Source organism: Zootoca vivipara, chromosome 6, assembly GCF_963506605.1.
Source record: "Zootoca vivipara chromosome 6, rZooViv1.1, whole genome shotgun sequence".
Lineage (NCBI taxonomy): Eukaryota > Metazoa > Chordata > Lepidosauria > Squamata > Lacertidae > Zootoca > Zootoca vivipara.
Genome location: NC_083281.1, coordinates 71,286,262 through 71,309,457, shown reverse-complemented (window position 1 = coordinate 71,309,457; position 23,196 = coordinate 71,286,262). Strand labels below are relative to the sequence as shown.

The following is a 23,196-nucleotide window of genomic DNA, read 5'->3' as shown; positions in this document are numbered from 1 at the left end:
GAGGATAAATGCCTTTGAAATCCATGTGGGAGAAACCCTTCCGTTAGGAGCAATGGTGCTATGATATGATTTGCTACACACTAATCAGTCCTTTTTAAAAAATCAATTTCTTTTGACTAGCTCAGATGCTGGTGCAGTTTATTTTTCTGCTAAACCACTAATATCCAAAGTGAAGAAGGCTCTGCCTCTGCAGTACATTTCAATCTTCTTATCTCGAGTCTGCATTTCTACTTAGCTATTCTGAGTAAATGCTGTGCAGTGAGCGAAAACGGACTGCGGACTTAAAAACTCTAAAGTTAGATTTCGTTCTGCCAACATGTGAAGCCCAAAGAAACTCACCCTGCTCCCTCGGCCCTGCAAAAAAAGGACATCTCCAAGTTATGAGTGTTCCTTAGATTATTCATAAATTCCCCTCATCTCCCTGACTTTCCTCATAACGTTATCTCTCTCTTCTTCTACGCTTCATTTGTTCGAGGATGGGGGGAATCAGAAAATGGAAGATCATCTGTCCACAGGGAGGGAATGAACAAGTGTACTGAGAGACGGGTAATGGAGATTGAAAAGTGCTTGGCAGGGCACCAAATAACATTTCCAGAAGTTCCTAAGTCCAATTTTTCAAGCATGTATTAAGCTACAGTGGAGACCAATGTTTTCATACCATAGGAGACCATATATACCCAGATTTCCCCCAAATGCTTTTTCAATAAGAGTTTCAAAAGAAACACAAAGATAAAGAGCTTGTGGTGGTCTTCACATTAAGCCGGTTTTTCTTCATAGTTTCTAACAATAAAAAGCTCAAGAACTTGCTCCCACTTTCCTTTGAGGCTGAGAGGATACTAGAAATTATTTAGCCATCTCTGAAATCCCGCAACATTATTCTTACCTCCACAATTCTCGAACTGTGGTCTTCAAGAGACTGGAGAGTTGTAGTTGTTTCTGAATCATGGATCAGAGCCAACAGAAAAGATCAAGATGAAGTTGTTTTCACTTACCTTGCAAAGCAAGTTTAGGGGAATGCATTTTCTTAAATCTTTGCATATGTGGAAGTCATTTTTTTGTTTTGTTTTTTAAAGAGGAAATTCTGTCTTGTTAACAGAGCTGGGATCAGTGCTGTACCACAGTTGGTTAACCAGGAAGATGCTTCCAATGTTTGGTGCCAATTCATATGCACACTGGAAGAAAATGGCTTTCCTGAGCACCATGGGAGCATCCTGGAACTTACCTTTTGAGACGTGGCATGCCCATCCTTAAATAATGGGACAAGTTCACATGGCTTTACCTATCATAGCTCACAGGTGTTGAATATTCCTTTGTGAATATTTTTCACCTGTACAGGCAATATGGCTTGTCCAAATGTAATAACCCATTTCCAGAAAACTGAGAGAACAGTGTTGCTGAGCATTGTGTGCTTTTTCAGTGTAGCAAACAAGACTATGGGGAAAAGGCAGAAATGAACATCCCTCCCCCAATCTCCTGCTGCTCGAAATGCATCAAGGCACTGCTCAGTGTTAATTACTGCTTCTTATCCATCCATCTAAATCCCAGCCACACTCAATAGGATATGCTATCATTTGACGGCATTTTTCAGGCCAATTTAGACTATTCCCTTTGCCTGTAACGTGCTATTTACTCCCTTGGTGTGCTGTGCAGAATAAAAATGTGCTTTTCAACACACAGCCTGGCTCAAAAATATTTCACTCACCCAAACCACAATTTCTGGTTCATTTCAGACCAGACTCTGGTGCAAGAAACTGAAGGTGTGGCTTAAGTCCTTGAACAGAGGATTTTCTCATTGGCTCAGGTCACTGACTGCAGGACAAAGAGAGAACTGAAAGAAGCAGGGCAATGACCCATCCAGAACAGCATCCTGTCCTCACACTGGCCACCCAGATTGAACACAAGAGCACTCTCCCTCCCTCTGGTTCCTAGCAAATGATAGTCAGAAGAATTCCTGCCTCCCAACTGTGAAGGAAACATGGCTAGTAGTGCCTGCAGAATGCACCCAGAAGGATATTGGTTCACACCAGAAGAAATGGACATCAAGTCCTCTCAAAGGCTCACACCGGCTCTGCAGAAGAGCTGACATTTTACGTGGCAGGGGTCAGAACCCGCGTGTCCTCTAGAAGTTATGAGACTCCCAACTCTCACTGATACCAGCCAGCATGGCCTATGCTCGGAGATAATGGCAGGTACAGTCCAACAGTATCTATTGGGTCATAGGTGGTCCTCCCTGTCCTACACTGCCTTTGCAGCTTCCCAAGCCATACTGATCTATCTGGATGGCACATAAGCCTTAAGGTTACCAAAGCATGCACCAGGGTAATTGGTGGGAGGGATCATAGTTCAGTGCTGGGGTTCATGCTTTGCATGCAGAAGGTCTTAGGTTCCATCCTTGGCATCTCCAGTTAAGAGTACGATCAGGCGACAGGAGAGGTGAAAGACCCTGTGTCAGAGAGACCTGCAAAGCCACTGCCAGGCAGAGGAGATGCTGTTGGGCGAGATGGACAATCTTGCCTGGTATGAGGCAGCTTCCTAGGTATGAACCGCCCTGTTAGGGATGCAGTTTTCAAAGTGTGAGGAAAATGATGTGGGGTGGTTAGGCTAGACTCAAGACTGTCTGCCTGAACAGAAATGGAAGAGTGGTATGTCAATCTTAAAAGAAATTGTGTGGCATCCCACCCCGTTTTGAGCACTGGATGGATAAACTTCCAGCCTTCTTACTAAGTGAAGATGTGAAAAGCATTCCCAGCTATTCATGCAACTCTGCAAGGTGAAATGATGGCAGGGGCTGTCATATTCCTCTTAATGGAGACTGTTATTCCTGCCACGCTTCCAGTATTTCATGGCCACCACTGTGTTGCATGTTCCATGCAACAGTCAAAAAGTACTTGCTTTCTGCCTTGCAGGACTTGCCTATTCCTTAAAAGCCTATGCAAGGGAGTTGTGGCATTGTCAAGAAAGAGGCCAGCAGACCTGATTATTAGAAGTCCTGCAGCTGACAGGAAAGAGGGGGAAAGAGAAAAGAAATAAGTATGTCCCTAGGTAGTTGGATTTTCAGTAATCTGGTACTTTAACTAATCTCCTGCCAAGCTCTTTACAGGCTAACATGTAGCAACAACAATTCTATTTCCTATACAAATTGTGTATAGGCCTGCAATTTAAATAATCTTCTATATATTAGTATTTAATCTGTCAACCTGTCAAGCTCTATTGGTTTTCATAAGTTACGAACCACCATTTCTACAAAATGAAAGGCAACAGATAACATAGTTATGTAGCACTGAGGCAACCCTCAGAGCATCATCCCAGGAGTAGAGTGTACTCTTTTACATGCCTTAAGAGGAGACACTGCGGCAACTAAAAATAAGTTGAGACTTCTGAGCCTGGTGGCCTCGGTGATGCAATCAACTGTTTTCCCCAAAAAGTCAGGCATGATTTCCTTCTACCAGCTGCAAAGGGCTGTAGCTCAGCAGCAGAGCAAACAGTTTGCATGCAGAAGGTCCCAAGTCCAATCCCTGGCATCTCCAGGTAGGTCTTGGAAAGATCCCCCATCTGAAATCCTGGGGAGTCATTGCCAATTAGCATGGACAATACTAAGCCAGATGGACCAATGTTCTGACTTGCTATCATGCCATTTCCTCTCTTCCTGTGTGCTGCTAGCAGAGGGAACACAAACCACTGCACCACCTCTTACCAGATGCTACCAAAGATATTCCCGATACAGGTTAACAATTGTTCTATGCTACATGCCCTAAAGACTATGCAGCATGCCACTCCCTTGATGAAGTTTCTCCAGCTAGCTCAGCTTCATGGATCTGCATTTTATTTAATATGAACACCTTAGTAACCAGACCACTCCCTTCACCTGATGTAGCTAGCACAGCTCCCTGATGGGAGCTGTGCTAGCCACAGTAGCCCATGGTTACTGCAACAGCTTATTGTCACCCCCCTGGACCCCAAGCTATTGTATTTCCTTTACTTTCCAGGTAACCTCCCAACCTCCACCTCTGGAGCAGCATGTAAAAAGGGTCACTGCCAGCTTTTCTGACGGTACAGTAAACGTGCTCTTGAGTAATACTGCTGCTCTACAGAGGCTCATACTAGATCAATTATTTCTGAAATAGGTTTCCTGAAGCAATTACATCCAACATAGATTGTCATCAACCCAATCTAGTTTGAGTTCCTAGCTTGCACTTGCTTTACACTACAAACTTTTACTCACTTTACTAGTCAAACAAGGCAGTGGTTTTGACTGAAGACAGGCCATGCTTATCCATGAGATTTCAGCAATACTGTATTTTTAAACCCTTGTCCTAGTCCAACCTTTCGAAATTCAAATAAGGCCACATGCCACATGCAATTACTTTTGGCTGGGCTTCCCTGACAAGAGACCTGCTTCTTTCTATCATATAAAGTTTCAAAACTATTGAGAAATTCACCATTAGGAGGAAAGGAAAAAATCAGCAACGGATCCCCATGGATCAGAAAGCAACTTTTATTTAACGCTATCCAAATAACTTCCTCAGACAAGCTGCTAACCTCACAAAAGTTAAGTGCGCCAGGCAGCATTGGCAGGGGAAAAAAAATGCTGCTGCTAAATCATTTAACTTGGAAATTCAATAAAAGCTACTCTTACAAGCTGTCAAAGCCCAAAGATGATTTAAATAAATATTAACTCCTTTCAGCATGTTAAGGCGCTTAAGACAAGGTCAAAAAGCTTCTTTTGGAAGAAGAATGAGCTGCTTTTGACAGAGGATGTGAGCAACAACAAGAGAAGCATGTTTTTAAATGGCTGCCTTAAAAAGGACAGAAGGCGACAGGTTTTGATTTTCAGATCAAACTTTATTTAGAAGACAATATTCATGCATCTCAGTACAGCATCTTATAAAATGCCAGCACGGTGAAGTGTTAACCAGCAAAATTTTTGAAGATGTGTGTTTCCTCATGTTCATACTGGCCTCCTTTTGACTTTTTAGCTCCACAGACTGACAATTTCACTTTGACCATGACTGTATAGAAAACTTATCTTCTGTATAAATGTAGAGTAACATTTTCTTCCACACTAAGGGGCCAAGGAGCAGACAAGGGCGACAACAAGTTGGGTGTGAATTTGGAAGTAGATGCACTGGACATCCGCGTTGGATCTACTTCTGTGTAAACATGGTTTAGGATTGCACTGCAAGTAGCTTGCAGGTTGATGCAAGTGTTTCTTGCAAGTGAGAAGGGGATCAGGTTTAATAATAAAACAACTTTTTTTGGCATGCATTTGGTAGCGGAATGTTACAGATGGCACAGTGAGGAACGGGGATGGCTAGCGTGTGGCCTTCCACTTGTTGGGACTCCATGGCGCATCATTGCCAAACACTGGCCACTCTGGATGGGTCTGATGAACGTTGAGTACAACCACATTTGGAGGGCTACAGATTTCTCATCCCACGTGCTAAAGGCAGGCCCTCCCAGGCCAGCTCACCAAATGCAATTCATCAGCCATGTTCCCCCCACCCAGTCCTGCTCAGGTTTGTAGTCAAAGACAGGCAGATTTGCTGATCATCTGGTGGGCCAATAGGCATGGCTGGTGAGTTACACTTGGCTTGGTGGGTCATAAGTTGTACAGGCCTGAGGTAAGGAAATGCAATACTGAAGAAGAAAAACTGACCTGAATCAGCATGAAAACCCCCAATCTTTGCTCCCAGAATGGGAACTAGCCCTGTCGCTAAACTAGCTCACGGCTAGACTTGAATCTTTGGCAGCTTATGAATTCTACAGCAGTGCCCCCCTCCTACAGTTGCCTCCTATACTGTAGTTTCTAACCCCAGGTTCAAGGGCTTGACCTGCTTCCCTCAAAACAGGGGACACCCCCCCCCCCACTTCTCCAGTTTTGGTTGCAGCAGAAAAGTGAAAATAAAGACAGATGACTCACAACTTGCATGGGAGTTAGATTCTGGAGACTGTGTGTAAAGCCAAAATCGTGTGTAGCCAAAACAACGCCAGAACCACTCCCATGCAACCATGGAGCCAGCACACTGAGTGTGAGCCTTGCCACTCAAGCAAGGCAGAGTATATAAGCTCTTTGCCTTGCTTAACGGGCTATGGGAGGCTCTCATACCAGCTCTGGGAGGCTCCTGAGATCTCACTGGAGCCTCCCAGAGCCAATGTGAGGCCTTCCCAGAACCAGATAGCAAGGTGGAGACCTTAAAAGCTTTTTCCACAGCAGGAAAACGTGATGCGGAAACAGCTTTTAAGCTCTCTACCTTGTGTGTGTTTAATTTGGGTGACACTGTGCTGGCCAGCCACCAAGAGCGTAAAGCTGCGATTGTGCAAGTTAAATGCACACACGTTGTGAGCTGGCTGTACACAGCACAGGCTGGGCAGAGCCCAGGACCTTGGAGGCGATGTAAATCATGCCGTTCCCAGACATCAGACTGATCATTTGTTGAGTGGTGAGATGATAGCTCTTTCTTCATGGATCAGCTGAGGCAGGTGGGCTATGTGCCTGTGTGTGTTCCTGCTTTTGTGTGTGGTGGCTGCACCCAGTTTTGGCCATGCTAACTGATGGCATGCAGCCCCCAAAGGGTGGGGGCCAAGGGAAGGTGTGACCCTTGGACTGTAAAAGGAAGCCACACAGCCACAGCATGCTGAGAAACAGGGCAAATGCCTGCAAGGTTCTGAATTCAGCTTTCTACAGTTCTGTTCCCTACCAATCCCAACTCCCACTCCCCATGTACTTATTTGCTAAGGGTCCCTCAAACTTCCTTTGATGATTGTGTCATTCACCACCTGCTGCTTGGATTTATTCCACAATCCCTGATATTGGGGCTTTTTCAGGTTGTCAGACCTGTCTTCCGATTGTGCATGTTCAAGTAAGGAGGGGGGGAGGGATAATTGCTTTTCTTCTAGTAAAACAGTGCTGGTACTCACCATGAAGCTGTTACATTAAATGCCACACTTTAAATCAGTGCTTTTCTTCTAGAAAAAAAAAAGGTGCCAGCACTATATCCTTGAGTGCTCGCAGACAAAAGGCATGAGGTGGGGACTCGCCAGCCAACCTACCGGTACTACTGGCCAATGTTTACTTCTGAACCTCCTCCTTCCTTACTTAAAATGAAGTTGGGGGGGGTTACACCTCCATGACTGGAAAGGGTGCAAAGGAAGGAAGGAATATTAGACAGGAAAAGGACCCCTGGCACATTCTAACAGCCCTCAAGTACTGATAACTACAGGAGCAAAGCAAACAAAAACGATTTGGCACCCAGCATCTTAAAAGGCTATTCTTGATGCCTACAACATTCCCACAACAATACCAAGCCACCCAGACCCCTGAAATTGCTTTGCAGGTATCGGGCACATTACAAAGAAAAGGAAATTTCCCTTTAACACCGTTAATGCAGCTCCAGCTCCATCATTCCAATGGCCCAAGTAGCAGCGCTCTCTCTCTCTCTCTCTCTCTCTCTCTCTCTCTCTCTCTCTCTCTCTCTCTCTCTCTCTCTCTCCTCCTCCTCCTCCACTGACTATGTCCCTCTTAAGGTCACACTAAGCCCACCAGAGAGTTCTGTGCAACCCAAAAACTTGCATCCAGTATTTTAGTTGGACCAATAAAAAAGATTGCCTTCTCACACTGTTTTGTTATAGTCAAGGGCAGATTTGGCTTGGTCGGGGGGGGTGGGTAGGGTGGGGCAACTGACAGCTCCAGGTTTTTGTTTTTTTAAAAAAGCTTGCATTTCTAAGATGGCAATATTTGATCATACATATTTGGTAATAAAAAATGTGACATGGGAATACTGAAAAACAGTGCATGGGTCAGTGTTGTTCTTTTTTTAAAAAAAGATAGCAGTGCTATCAGAATTCTTGCTGGGGAAGCTGAAGTTAAGCAGCAGGTACTAGAGTGGTGAGCTGCCAGCACCTCAAGTGCCCACCTGGCCATGCCCCGTTTTGCATATGGCATGACAGTGGCAAGAAGACCTCAGAACCACATGCAGGTTGTCATATCTCTGCCTGCTCCTCCACACTGGCCGAGCTTAAGGCTTAAAATAAGATGAGGCCTGATATACTGTGGCTGTGTGGGCTGCTTGGGACACAGGTGCATAATGTTCTGGGCAAAGTGGCCCTGAGCGCCTGCATCCTCAGCCGATTATGCCCACTGCCTCCAAAGGACAGGGCAACCTTATCTCACTCCACCGTGCCTGGGATGTGCTTATCCTGAATTAGCATGCAGCATTACCAGCGAGGAATCTGCTGACCCAGGCTCCCAGCAAGATCGGGCACACATCACTACAGGCTTAATTAAAGTTTTACTACTTATTAGAATGTTTTATTATTGTATTATGTTGAAGCGGCAGTGGGCTCCAACCTCATTAAGGGAAACAGAGTAGGAATTATTCAAGGGCTTTACTTCCTCACTAAAAAAAATAAAAAATAAAAAAAATCCTGCCATGGCTCACCTCCAGGTTTGATTTAAGTGTGAGCTGATTAAAGTCTGCTTTCCTTTTGGTGGTGGCGGGATGAAAGCGCAGAAGGATCCTGTATGTTATTTAATGAACACTTGTGCCTAAATGTAAAATTATTTTGTGTGAGGGTGACAGAACCGTATCTAGCCCTGCAGTAATTTACCAAGGAACAAATGCAGAGGGGAAAAGTGTTTAAATCATTGGGAACTGGAACATAGCTCAGTTGGGGAACTTTAATCTCATTACACATCTTGATTTAATTAAATGTGGGGGAGGCTAGCTGATGCTCTGCAAGTTTCTCATCGTTAGGAATTAATTGCAACAATTTTCTTACGTGAACTATTTGAGCAGGCCAAATATGCTTCCTATTGATGTTTTTTTCAGAGGCACTTGATTACCATCAGATTTTGCACCAGAAGTGAACACTGGCCATTATTACACCAGGGGAAAAATGAGATGGATTGTGGCCTTGCCCAACTCCCATTCATTTGAATGGGACTTTGAAGTTAATAAAGATTGTGCCTACAGCTGCCAAGTTACTTGTTAATGACTGGGAAAGTTATACTTCCAAACCAACCGTGCCATAAGTCTCATATAAAAATGTTAAAATTAGCTTTAAAAACATCACAGTGACTTTTTTTTAATAAAAAAGCACAGCATTATAAAGTTGATAGTCTTCATAAAAGTACAAAAATGTGAAATCTATTTGCTTCAGCATAAGGAACATAATTCATGGGGTTGTGGTTTTTTTGCCCACGTGAGGAGGGGTAAAACATTGAAGGGGTGGGGAGGATTTTTGAGAGGAAATGGTTCGTGTAAATACTTGTCACATACAATAAAGCAAAAATCTCCCTTAAAGCACAATATATCCTACCACTTTTAATAACGAAGCTCATGACAGTGTTTAGCTTGGGTTTGGTATTCTTACTTAAAAAGACACACTGGGGGGGGGGCAGAATACAGTAATTGAACATTGTAATATTCAGGAGGGGACATGGAGGGCATTTTGCTTGTTTGTAAAAGCTCCTCTGAAAGGTTGAAATACAGGACGCCACAACATGCTACATTATCAAAAGAAAAACGAAGAAACCCAACATGCTCCAGTCTTCGAAGTTTGAAAACCACACACAAAAATCAGTCATCAAGTGTGGAATCACAGGTAAAACAAGCAGCCACTAAACATTACAAATGGAATGCTGAGCAACAAGTGTTTGAAAGTCAAGAGAGCTTGAGAAGTACCATACAATGAGGAAGGGGGGCAATGTTCAAATGACGGACGCAAGCCTTTTGCTGGACTATGGTCTTCAGCAACAGCACCCACACTAGTCCCAGAGCTTTGCTTTGGGGCAGATCAACCTGCAGCAAAAATTAAGGACCCGGTGTTGGATGAGCAATGGCACAAAGACAATGCTGTGGCAAGAACAGCACAGCTGTCCCTGCCAGGGAAAACCCTCACTTTTTAGTTCCTGCTAAGAGCAAAACTGTACGCAGGGATGTTCTTGGGTTACTTTGCCCTTAGCTGCACAGTGGCTGCTAAGAGACTGGCAGCTCCATCCTTGTCAGCTGAGGGCCAAGTATCCTCAGAGCTGTGCTGTCTGAGAGAGAAGCGAGGCAGAGCAGGGTGTGCGTGTGAAGGGAAGGTTACCAAAAGCACTGCATTGCTGATGGCTATTACAGAGCTCACATCTGAGTCCTAGCATTAGGAAAGGAAAAGGTCACTGGTATATACACCCTAAGCACTTTGGCAGCTGGGATCTGGGTTGGGGGCTGAGACATCAGAACATTAGTCTGTGATTCTTAAGCAACCATGGAAAAAGCACCAAGAAAAATCTGGAGAAACTACTCCCAAGTAAATGTTTTGGATTGGTGTTCCCAAGCACCCTAAGGAAAATAACCGAAGAAGCAACAAGAAGACACTAATGGTATCAACAGGATCATGTTAGCAAGCCAGAACCCTGAGCAGACTCCCCTAGATTAGCAGTAGATGGAAAGACACAACAGCTGGTCCACAGAGGTCCTGGATAAGTATGCTTTGAGTGCAATGCAGGTGAGACTAAGTCTCAGACTCCACCCCCCTTCTCTGTATGTTGAGCATCGTTTTCATGGGGGATGTGGCATCATGCTTCACAAAAGAGTCACTCCCACATGACACTGAAGATGTCAGGGTGGAGCTTGCACCACACCACTTGTACAGCGTCTGCACCAGAGCCCTTTCTGAACCAGCCTTCTGTAGTCTAGAAAAGCTTTCTGGACACACAAAAACATTATCAGCACAAACCCTTTCTAATGATCACAGTAATTAAAAGGTAAAACATTTAACCCAGTGTACAATGATTCCACCCTGCCCCATGAACCGTTTCTGTAAACTCTTGGCATGAGCTGCTGGGGTCACAGCAAAGCTATGTAGTCTTTTTATGTCTAGTGAGCTTGTAAACATGGAACGTTTTGTTGTGAAATACTTTAGCAAAATACATTGTGTATGAAGGCAGGTCTCGTTTGATTTCCTCACAGAAGCGAGGATGTGGCGAATGTTTTAAATCAGGATCATTTTCCCCAGGACCATCCATGGTCTGTAACAGAAATTACAAGGTTGTTCAAACATCCTCTTGTTGCTACATTCTAAAACAATGAAATTAATGCAATACAAAGGAAACATAATAAGCTGCACAAGCACCAGATGCCATCGTATAGTCAGAGAAAATCCCACAGCTGCTACACACCATACAACTAAAAAGCACACACACCTCACACACCCAGCAAAGAATCCTGTAGTTTGTTACAAACTGCAGTTTGTTAAGGTTGCTGGGAATTGTGGCTGTGTGAGGGGCAAACTAGATTTCCCTAGATTCTTTGGAGGAAAAATGTGCTTTCAGTGTATGGCACATTGTACTTTACTGTTGTACTTTACTTGATTCAATCCTATATTAATTCACATGGGCAATCCTAACTCCTGACCACAGATTACAGCACAATTCTAACTATGTCTACTCAGAAGTTAGTCCAGTTGAATTCAATGGGGCTTACTCACAGGCAAGTGGGATTAGGATTGCAGCCTTCTTTATAAACTCCAAACAGAACATAAATGCTAGACTTCCCAGTGACATAATAGCCCTGCTGTCTGGTTCATAGCAAATTTCACACTATGTTGGCTGTGTATTTAAGCCAAGACAGCCAATCAAGACACCATCCAGTTACTGTTGGTACAACTCCCATCATCCCTAACCATTTGCCAGGCTGTTTGTGGCTGATGGGAGTTTGAGTCTAACAACATCTGGAGTGTACCGTGTTGGCTACAAAGCCACAGGATGTTACAGGGAGAGATGATCCTGTGCCAGAGTTTTCTTCAAATACTGTAATGCAAATAGGAAGGCAGGCTCCAGTACTTACATGGCCATTTGCTATGTCCAGAAGATCACGCAGTCGACAGCCCCTGCTGTGTCTTCTTTCATAACAAATACTGTCCTCCAAGATCACAAAGTCAGTCCCAAAAGATCTGAGGATCCTGTGGACTTCTTCAGGAGATCTTTTTGCATACACTTGATAAACCTAGAAACAGTGTAATTTAATTAGAATTGTGATTCCCAACCCCATTTCCGCCATTTCTTTATTACTCGAAGTTGGGGGGGGGGGGAAAGACTACTCAAGAGGGGCACAAGACAGAGATTTATGAAATAACATGGAAATATTTGACAGTCCCCTGCACCTGTCCCATAATACTAGAGTTCAGGGTCATCCACTGAAATTGGATGGAGGTATATTCCAGGACACACAAAAGGAAGTAACTCCTCATGCAACACAAAATTGAAGTATCAAATTCACTGTGCCAAGATATGGTAACAGTCACTGGCTTAGATGGCTTTAAAAGACAAGTTCATGAAGAAGTCTATCAATTAGTCATGATGGGGCCCTCTGTATTCAGAGAAAGTATACCATGGAATATGGCTTGATGGCAGGCAACTGGCTTGCAGCCTCCATGGCTGCTTGTGAACTTCCTGGAAGCACCCTGCTCATCATTGTGGGAAACAAGACACTGGGCAAGATGGATCTTTTGTCTGGCTTAGAATGGCTCTTTTGCATTGACTAAAACAGAGTTATGGATAAGAAATGGGTACAAGAAAAAGACCAAAGAATCTGAATGCACAACTTCTGAAATATAAAGGAAGGAAACACTCTCTACTAGAATGCTAGGTAAGTTACCAGCAGTACCTTATATTTGGCTCAGCATCAAGTTTGTGTTTGGGATGGGATGTCAAACTTAGCAGTCTAGCACCAGCTATAGTTTCCAGACCAGACCTAATGGCAGCACTGCATAGAACACACTCAGTAATTAAGTCTTGAGGTTCTCAATACCAGATTATGTTAGGTCCAGGTGCAGCTGTTGTTGTTTACAAGTTGGGCCTTATGTGACAATGGTGGATCAAGGAGAACCCCCAAACAGTGCATCTGTTCCCTCAGAGAACAGTTTTGTTAATACTGATTTTGTTTTAATCACTGCCGAGTGCCTTGCAATATATGTTTGACTTGGGCAGGTGTCGGTGGGAGATAATGGAGCTTCCTTTAGCTACACCCATTAATAAATTTATGCCAGGCCTGACCAATGGCTCAGCTGTAAGGACCTGATGAGAAGGTCTCCCTTACCTGTTTTGTTCTTTCTCTCAGGCTCTTGTCCTCATAGTGGGGGTGATTTGTTAAAATCCTTCCTGTACACAGCTTGACGCCTGCTAAGAGCTGCATGCTTCCAGCAATCACTGACTTCTTGGGGGTGTTAGACCTGGGCAAATATTAAGAAAGATTTTACTATCATATTGGTATAACTGTATAGCTAAAGGTTAAACTGTATACTGTACTTCATAATATAGGCAAGATAAATTCCTATATCCTCACTTCTGCTTGCAAAACAGCTACATTTGGTTACAATAATTAATTTTGTTTTTAATTAATTAGTTCGTAGACAATTAATGTGATTTGTGTGTGTGTGTGTCCGTGTCCGTGTGCTGATCTAGTTAAAGAAAGAGAGACAAGGAATGTAAAAACCCCAGTCCTTTTCAAAAGGACCTGAATAGCTTTCTCAAGCAAGTGCCTCCGAGACTGAGGGAGGGAATATCACTTTAGTGGGTTTTATCTGGCAACTCTCTTTGCAACTGGAGTGAAAGATGAAGAAGCAACCAAGGACTGAGAGTTGGCAATTACACACCCAAAGTTGCAGATTTTGTCCCCATTGGAGGCAGACTTAGGACTTGTGGGGCTCTAGAGGGGACCATCTCTACACACACACTTATTTGCCCCTGCAACTCCCTCAAGCCCCATGTCTTTTGACCAGCCCTCATTTTGGGGTTTTAGGATAGGCTTAAGAATTAAGGCAACAGTCCATGCAGGTAAGAGTTAGGTCAACCATCCTAGTAAAAGCCCACTTCAGATTGCAGCCATAAGTAACAATAGAAAAAGGATGCCAATGTTGTTATTGCGGATACTGTACCTGATTGAAGGTATACAATTTAACAAAGAGAAGAGATCATTTCAAGAAAGCTGGAAAGCTGCCAACATGAAGATTTCTCTACACTTAACTGTGTGTACCTGCCGAAGTTATTGCACATTATTTAAGCTCTCACTTAATTTTCCATTGAATTATCTGATCAAACTTTAAATATGTTAAGAGACAACCATAAATGTTTGCTTTAGCCCCAAAGGAGAAAACTTGTAGCAACGATGCAAGACATACCACAGGGCTGCTTTAAAACTTCTTACAAGGCCAAGTGAATCTCATATACAGACAGCAGAGTTAATATTTTTTAGCAAGCCATTTAAACTTTTGATGAAAAAAGAAAACTGTCACAATTTCTCTTTGACTTCTAAAGCCAGCTTCTTTTGAAAAATCTCTTTGCTCTGGTTTAATATTTTATAATTACATTTAAAATATTCAAAGTCACAAATACCATGAAGCGAGGTGGTCTCAGCATATGAATCGGCAGAAGAACTTAATGTTATGCGTGTGCGTAATCATCTCTCTCCATTAGCCCAAGTTGGGAGATGAATTCCAGACAGGTCTCAAGCTGAGACCTCAACCATCTGAGCTGGAAGAAACTCTGCCAAGGGCCAATGCAGCACCCGTTGAAAAGTCAGATTGAAAGAGGACCCTTAGGTCGACCCATGCACTTCCTATGTCTCTTGCAATATGAGAGATGTGGGACCTCATCCATGGTAAGTATTCTGGGACTTTAAAAAAATAATTTAATTATTTAATTTATAATCTTTCCACCTTGCTTAAAGAACTCTTAATGCAACAAATAATGAAACTGAATCACAAAACTAAGCATAATCAAATTAAATAGCCAGCAGCAATAAACAGCAAAAGACGGGCATCGTTCAAGAAAAACCCCAGGAAAACAGCAACAATTTGATGCCTAACAAGGTTAACAGTGATGAGATCAGAAAGGCATCACCACTGAGAAGACCTAACCTCTGAAGGCAGAGACACCCAGAGCAGGACCTCGGCTGATGACCTAAGCAATTAGGGTCACCAAACTGCCAATGTTTTACTGGTCCAAGCAGTAAAAGTCAATTCTATGTGGGAACCAGCACTTCCCAGCTGACTTCTGACTCTGCCAGTCATCAACCATGACCCCTGTCAGGTTTTGCCTAGTTCTATCCAGAGCCGGGCACATTCTTCCTGATCTGTCAAATTCTCCCATGGCTCCACTGGTGGCAATTTCACCAGCATTTTGAAAATGAGATGAGGTCTACAAATTCGACTGGGGTGGAAGAAAAGAGGAGTCAGTATTCACCTGTGCTTCTTCCCTTGGATCTCTTTAATGGTTGCATTTACTACAAAAACAGTAAGTGGCAGAAATGTAGAGTACTGGTAATTCTCCCAGGGAATGACCACAAGAGGGGGACAATTAGCCAGCATGGTCTTAGGCATATTGCAAAGAGGAACACCGAATTCCTCTGCTTATTGCCCAATGCAGCTGCTAAAAAGCTCAGCCTGAATCTTACACAGCTAATGTCTTCAAAGGCCCAAATGACACTTTTCCATTATGGAAAAACGAAGCAATTTTTACAAATGTCTGAACAAATGATGTATAAAATGAAAGGATAATTTGTTTTTATAGGTTTCTGCCAAGCTCCATAACCAGGCTGCCCAACCTGCAAACAATTTATTCTGCAAGAAATGTCACTAAATAATGACAAGGACTTACAGGTCAAACTGATTTACATTATGTAATTTAAATGTCATTCCAAGCGGACCTGATGGCATTTTGAACAAATAATCTCATTTATTTTTGAAGCTCTAAGCTTCAACAAGTTAATTACTGCTGAACTAATGGGGTAAACTGAGCACTATAATACAAAATGGGAACCTCTGCTTTATCTACACTTTTAAGAATTATAGGATTACTACAAAATAACTCATTCACAACAGAAAGCTTTAATGGGAATTACAGGGCTCCATGTACGATTTTGGAGGAAGGTGGGTGGAAAGAGCCCTGCTTAAGATTCCAGGAAAATTCAAAGCAAAAAGTCATGCTTAAAGAGGAAGATTTATTTGATGGTCAAATCAGAAGAGATAAATTATGAACATTTTATGCACATTTTGAGCTCCTCCACTTTAGAGCTTAGTGCTGCAAATAATGTATCTACAAGACACTTCTAAATGCAGTATTGGAAATGTCAGAACTTTGAGACTTCTAGAGAATTAGGATGGCCGCTTATGCAGCTTCAAGGAGTAAAGTAACAAAGAACAGGAAGATACCAGGAAGTACTTTTTAGAAAAGTATGGGGGTTAGATGTTTGACTGAGTGCTGCCCACTGCTACACACCCCTACTTTGTTCCTCATCAGAGCACAACCTATCCATTTTAGTTCCATTAGCCCAAACGAAAGGATGCAGCATACACCTGCTTCTTCTGATTGATGCTGAAGGCACCTTTGTGCTACATTTCCCCTTTAAAAAAGCAGCTGTTTTGGGCAAAACTGCACTTGCACAAAACAGTTGTATTAAAAATAAAACTGTCCCCTCGGGAAGAACCAGCAGGTACATTTGTTCCTTCATTGGACAAAATGATGCTTATTTCCAATTGCTGCACACTGGGGGCACGTTTGCAGAACATAAATAAACCTCTTATTTGTTTTTATGTTTTTTAATATGAAGGTTTGGCAAGACTGCTCTTGCACAAAACCTCTGCATAAAAACAATAATTTAAAAAGACAAACAGTAATCCACAGCCAAACATGAATTGGGAATGAAGGCACATGTGCGGATCATAAATCAATCTTTTAATTGTTTTATTTAAGTTTTTAATGCAGAGGTTTTGTGCAAAAGCAGTGTTGTGCAAAACATCCGCAATACACACACACAGAGAGAGAGAGGGAGAGGGGGGGGGAAAAAACTGACAGTTAAAGCATGAACTGGGAGGTAAAGGAGAATGGAATATGGAAGCAAGGTGGTGAAGGGCCCTTAGGCTCCAGTCCACTACTGTACAAGAACGGGAATAAAACCACATGATGTACAGCATGCAGCACAATTCACTGTGTATACTGAATAGTGTGCTCCCTTTCAGATAAACACATTCTTAAGAAAGCCTGATGGTCTGTAATGATAAATTTGGCTTTCAAAACCTTTCTGAGGTAGAAAACTGCAATCCAAAACAAAACCAAAAAAAGTTATCCTATGCAGAAAACCTTGAATGAGATGAAGTTCAGCTGAACTTTTAAAGGGGCCAAATGAATAATGACTGAATCATTTCTGACACAAGAGCTTACAAGGCAAGAACATATCAGTCCCAGTTTCAGGTGCAAGGCATAAATTGGTTGTCGACTGCTGTTAATGCAAAAGTAATTAACTTCTCCTTACGTGCATAACATTCGCTCTTTGACACAATAAATTCCAAGTAGCAAACAACAAAAAAAGTGTCTGTCATGATTTAAAAGGAAAAGAGGATAAGCAGCAGTTTAGTATTCTCTGCTCTGGGCTTGTGTGAAAAATTGCTCTCATTGCAACCAGTCAAATCCAGTTTGTGGCTGAAACCAAAGCCCCATGTATATTTTATGTATAAATCTATATATAAAACACTGCATATTGTACTCCAGAGACCAGGGCTATCAAACATTTAGCATCTCTTAATACAGAAGTGGTACTAAAGACCCCTGGCTGGTGAACATTAGTCATGAGAACATGTCAATATGGTAGCAAAGGGATGGAGATGACTTTGGTCTGCATTCACAATGGTGGTGAAGATTTATATTACCTATTTACTCATGAATAATTACACTGTCTGTTAACCCTACCCCAAAAAAGAAAAAAGGTAAAAAAAGAAGCAGCAATGCAGTGCTGTAAGAGGCAAACATATCCCGCTAACTGACAAAGTCTTCCATCCCCGCAGCACCACTTTTTATAGAGGAAACTACAGGTCAAGGATAAACAAAGCAGGAGGCCCACAGGTCACATCCAGTCATATCTTGTGGTCTCTAAATGCCTATATCTGGTGCCATGTTGGGGGCCATTTCCAACATAGCAGTTGGGGTGGGGTGGGGGAAGGACTGGACTCTCCAAGCCAAAGTGCAGGTGGGCTGAAGCCTCCCCCCCCCACCCCATTCTGATGCTCCATAATGGCATCAACTCCAGGAAGCTTTGCTGGAATGGGTACAGCTCCCCACCCCACCCAAGCTGAATAACATGTTAGGTACTTCCTCCCAGCACACAGTGAGAGGACTCCAGAGGCCTCATTTCAGAAAAAGAGGACACATCACTTAAGCACCTGTGAAAATCCTCTGTAGTATCTTTTCTTTGTACTGGGAGTGGTGCCTACCATGTTGTTTAGTTGTGGAGGGCAAGAGATGAGTAGGGCTTGACCCATCTGGGAAGGATCTTGAGACAGTTGCTACCATGCAGTGGCATGTGTAGGTTCAAGCCTCCAAGCACCTTGCCTGGGAGATTCCAGCCGCCCATGATGATGAAGCTGGCCATCTACGTTCTAGCCAAAACCTGTAAGAAGTTGCTGCAGTCAAGAGGAATTGTGCACAGCGATTGCAACGAAATCACTAACCACAGGCCAAAAGCTTCTCCATGTTATGTTGTCTGCTTTCTGGAATTGGTCAATATAGGTCACTGATGGAACCAGAGAGCAGCAACACTAAGAACATCAGCTAACTCTAAAGAGCGTCTAATTTAAATAAAGTAAAAATCCTCTTACTTAATCCAGTTCATCAGCTCCACTGTGTCTGGGTCATAGAATTCCCTCAGCTCCGATAGCTCAGCCATCACACCAGGCCAGAACTAGAAGAAAAACCACACGGGGGGGAGGGGGGGAGTACAGAGAATAATCCACATGTCAAATACTGGGATGGAGCTCAATTCTGTAGCAGTTAGAAATGGCTGCTTTTGGAGCATGAGTGGGAAAACCTTTCTGACGTCCCAGTCATAGGAAGAAGCAGGTATTTTGCTCTGCTCAGCAGCAGCTGCCTTGTGTTTTAAAACATTACAAATGGGAACGGTATGGACTAAAGCAGGCCTACACATAGAACAGTAAGCTGGGAGGCTGCAGCAAGATGTACTGCAGGTGAAGATGCTGTTCTGTTCATTGTGTCCAAAAACAGATCTCACAAATCACTAGCCACTTGAAGGAAAAGTGATTTCCCATGACAGCAAGTGACAGGACAACCCCCCACCCCAAAAAATGAACTAATTTTGAAACCTCCCCCCCCCTGGCTGCTTTGTTCATGGAAAGCATGATGGCAAGAGGTCAGTGGGGGATGTTTCACCCACTTCCTTGCCTGTCGCTTTTCACCCCCAGAAGCCATGTTTCTCCCTGTGGGGTTCCAGATGTGGGTTTGCAAGGGCAAAAGCATGTCCAGAATGTCACACAGAGAAAAGGAGATGGTTGGGATGCGTTCTTGTATGGGAGTAGGAGAAAAGGGAGCAGGGAAAGGGTTAAGCCACAGTTGAAGTTGAACAAATAAATATTTCAAGCAATGTATCTGGACTTACAGCAACCACATGTCTCTAAAGAAGCTTTCATTAGCTTATTCGAGATTAGGTTATAATCCCTCCCAAAAACCACCACAGGTTTGGGAGGAGGGAAGCTAATGCATATTTTGCTTAAGAAAAAAAATGTATCCACAGAAGATAGTTCAACCTAGTTACTGAAAACATCATGCTACTTACGAAAAGTTTCAGGACATAACTGACTGGAATTGCTTGTGCAAAAACTGGAGGGGATTCAGGGAGTGTAGAGAGAGGTTTTGATGATTTGAGCGGCCTTCTGCCTCTGCCTCTATGGGAAGGTGAAGCAGAGGGGAACCCACAGGCAGGTGGCAGAAAGGGCACCCAGTGCCCCAGGTTCTACGCACGCTGCTTTGATGTGCATAAAAAGATGACTGAGCTGGTCAGATTTGATCACCAGTTGGAAGGGGTCTGGGTAGGACTAAATTGAGGCATACCCTTCTGTCTCCCCCAGCAGAGCTGATTAAGGCTGTCAGAGCTGACAGCACTAGTTGGTCTGCTTATTGAGAAGAGAGAGGGCAACCTTTGCATTCATCAGCCAGTATGAAGCCTGGTGCTGCATGACATAATCTTTAGAGATCTATGCATAAAAGTTGGTATGTGCCACCATTTGCTTTCAAGCGAGAGCTAAAAATAAAAAAAGACACATCTTGCAGCAGTTTCTATTTTTAAAAGTGTAGTGAACTAAAACACCAATCAGTAAAGATTACTACAGTGAACATTTGTTGCTTTAAAAATGGCTCATATGTAGCAAACAGAGTATATTTGTAATGAGCCTTTCAACTCAGGATTGAAAAAAACTACAGGTTCAGAAAACAAAACAATTCTTGCAGAATGTAAGTTATATGTTTAATTATCCGTGTAAATATTTATCCAATGATAGCAATGAGATTTATTTATTGAATGTATTTGTATCCTGTGTGTGTGTGTGTGTGTGTGTGTGTGTGTGTGTGTGTGTGTTGTATTTATATACTACCTTCCCACCAAAGCACACAAGGAGATTTACAATTTTAAAATACTAAAACTAATAAATGACATAAAATGGAAAGATGGCCTGGAGTGAGGAGAGGGGGCAGTCTGACTGGAGAAGTTGTCTTTGGGGCAAAATTGCTTACAGCAATTAATAAATACAACATATCAAACAACTAAAACAGGAGCAAATGAAACAACATCAAATAAGGATAAAAGGCTGAGTTTTTAAAAAGTGGTATAGTGGTACCTTGGGTTAAGAACTTAATCCGTTCTTAACCTGAAACTGTTCTTAACCTGAGGTACCACTTTAGCTAATGGGGCTTTCCACTGCCGCCGCACGATTTCTGTCCTCATCTTGAAGCAAAGTTCTTACCCCGAGGTACTATTTCTGGGTTAGTGGAGTCTCTGTAACCTGAAGCATCTGTAACCCGAGGTACCATTGTACTTAAAAACCACCGATGAGGGTCCACTCTAAATGAACCTTGGGGGGGGGGGGAACTTGCAAATACGTGGGTCCACCACTGAAAGCGCCCTATCCATGGTACCTGGCAATCTGATGGTTCTTTGCAGCAAGCCAGAGTGCAGGTCCTTGGGACCAATCTCTGGGCCCAGGTAAAGCTCATAAAGGTGGCACATTTTATGATGTCAATAGAATGTGGTTTTCAGTTTCATTTTTGTGAAAGTGTAACTTGTACTGTTCAAAAGAGGTGACAGAGTTTAACTGGACCAACTTGTATTGATACAGAATATATTATCACAGGTCTCCTTTCACAGGCGTAAAGAAAACCCCATTCAGCTAGAGAGTCAGGTTGGTTATAAATACTATTATTTTCACAGCTCTTTTTCAGGTTATGTCTTCATTGACAGAAATTATTGTATAAGGAAGTGTGACTTCATATATTTAAAAAAAATCTCAGCAGAGAAATCAGGGAGATGATGGGTGGTTTGATTTCCTGATATATGAGATGAGGGGAAAATATTCCTAGTGTAATATAATTCACATAAATGATATTCTCATGTACATGGGTAAGAACATAAGAATAGCCGGCTGGATCAGGGCAATGGCCACCTAGTCCAGCATCCTGTTCTCAAAGTGGCCAACCAGATGCCTGTGGGAAACTAGCCTGTACCTGACAGTGTGAAGGAAAGTTAATGTGAGCAGACACATGGCAAACTGGTAGCCGTCTCTGGATCATGGAGTTTACCTCTGTGCATACCATTGGTTCACTGTGACCTTTCTCTGCATGGCAGTATATCTCTCATGGACAAATGTAATAGGGAGAAATGGCCCTTAGTGGCTGTCAGGGGGACACCATACAGAGAGCCGCCGCCTGTCATCCTAACAAGCTCCTCGCCCAGCGTCAGCATGAGCAGCGAGTCAGGAGAAAGGAATGAGGAAGTGAGCGGGGAGGAGAGAGGGCTCTGTCAGGTATCGCCTCAGCTCCGCTATGAGAGAGGGCCAGGGGAAGAGGAGTCTGGAGAGATGTCGGACACAAGGCCCCCAGAAAGGAGACCGTTCCCTCCGACGCCCGAATTGAGGCGCGCGCCCACCCGTAGGGCCAGGGGGTGGCACTTTGGGGTGCCCAGGCTTTTATGCTGGGCAAGAACCCGGAAGAAGCCATTGCGGGGTTCTGACTCGGACTAGGCAGTCATGTTTGCTTATATCTTTGCATTGTAAATAATATGCACAATAAAACTCTGAAAGACAAGACGGAGTGGAGCGTCTCTACTCAAGAGTAAAAGCAGGCGCCTCTGACAGTGGCTGAGAAATTTTCCTTATTTTCTAAAAGTAATTTTTCTTATAAGAAAGATACAGACTAACAAAGAGCCCTACCTTGTAACAAAGATACAGTAATATGAGTACTGGTGTCAGATATCTAATCACAGAAACCTAGGCAGAAAACAACAACAATTACATTTACTGAAATAAAACACCGTCAATGAATGATCAACAAATTCTGAGAACAAAGACAACAGGATCTGCTTCACAAATTGCATTTTTAGGTCGAAGAGCCTCTTTGCATTAGCAATTTCCGTCTCTAAAAGTCATTCCATTAAGAACTTTAACAAAATACCGTGTATTAATTTAGCTTCTGTGAAGCGCAAAATATTGTATTGGGCTATATGTGAAAAATTATATACTGTTGTCGCTTTGATTTTTCATGAAAAGAGTTATGTTTTTTTTTTAAAAAAATGCATTCCATAGCTTCTGCAACATCACCATCTAGTGGACTTAAATAGAATTCCTTTAGTAAGTTACACTCCCAAAATGCACCCTGAATTCCAGATTAAACTGTATATAAATCTAAACACTTTCCCTCCCTCGTACTGCAAATCTGTTTTAAGCGTGTGGTGGTTCACCTCAGGCTACCCCTGAAAGAACTGGATTTTTCACACATCAATGAAAACAAGCAAAGCAATAGCATGTAACAGCTCTGACTAACCCTTTGTGGTGTGTAAAGATGGACAAATCTCAAGATCAGCCCCCACATGTCACTACTGCACAGACCAGAAGCTGCAAACACACATATGTGGGATGTCCAAAGATATTTCATCCTGCAAGATGAAAAGAAAGAAAGAAAATGCAGTATGTGGAGGCAAGCTGAACAATAATAGTATATAGCAGGGGTCCCCAAACTACGGCCCCCGGGCCGGATGCGGCCCAATCGGCCTTCCAATCCGGCCCGCGACGACTCCCGCCGCCCGCTGCCGCCGCCCGCTCTCACAGCGCGCGGCGCAGCGACGATCTAAAAAATCGGCAAAAAATCGCCGAAAATCCTTT

At 43.1% G+C, this 23,196-nt stretch overlaps 1 protein-coding gene across 5 annotated transcripts in view; it reads right to left on the bottom strand.

Moving 5' to 3' along the window:
• Nucleotides 1-3,778: 3,778 nt before the first annotated feature.
• DPY19L3 (dpy-19 like C-mannosyltransferase 3) overlaps nucleotides 3,779-23,196 on the bottom strand; it is a 47,307-nt gene continuing 27,889 nt past the window's right edge. For 4 of the 5 annotated variants that reach the window (XM_035119289.2, XM_035119292.2, XM_035119290.2 and 1 more), the window contains exons 14-19: nucleotides 22,859-22,970; nucleotides 22,249-22,305; nucleotides 18,634-18,716; nucleotides 13,083-13,215; nucleotides 11,832-11,990; nucleotides 3,779-11,014 (exon numbers count right to left, since the gene is read on the bottom strand). In XM_035119289.2, the coding sequence (XP_034975180.2) occupies nucleotides 10,844-11,014; nucleotides 11,832-11,990; nucleotides 13,083-13,215; nucleotides 18,634-18,716; nucleotides 22,249-22,305; nucleotides 22,859-22,970 (715 nt within the window). In that variant the 3' untranslated portion in view covers nucleotides 3,779-10,843. The remainder of the gene's footprint in view (nucleotides 11,015-11,831; nucleotides 11,991-13,082; nucleotides 13,216-18,633; nucleotides 18,717-22,248; nucleotides 22,306-22,858; nucleotides 22,971-23,196) is intronic. The other variant, XM_035119293.2, reaches the window with a different exon arrangement.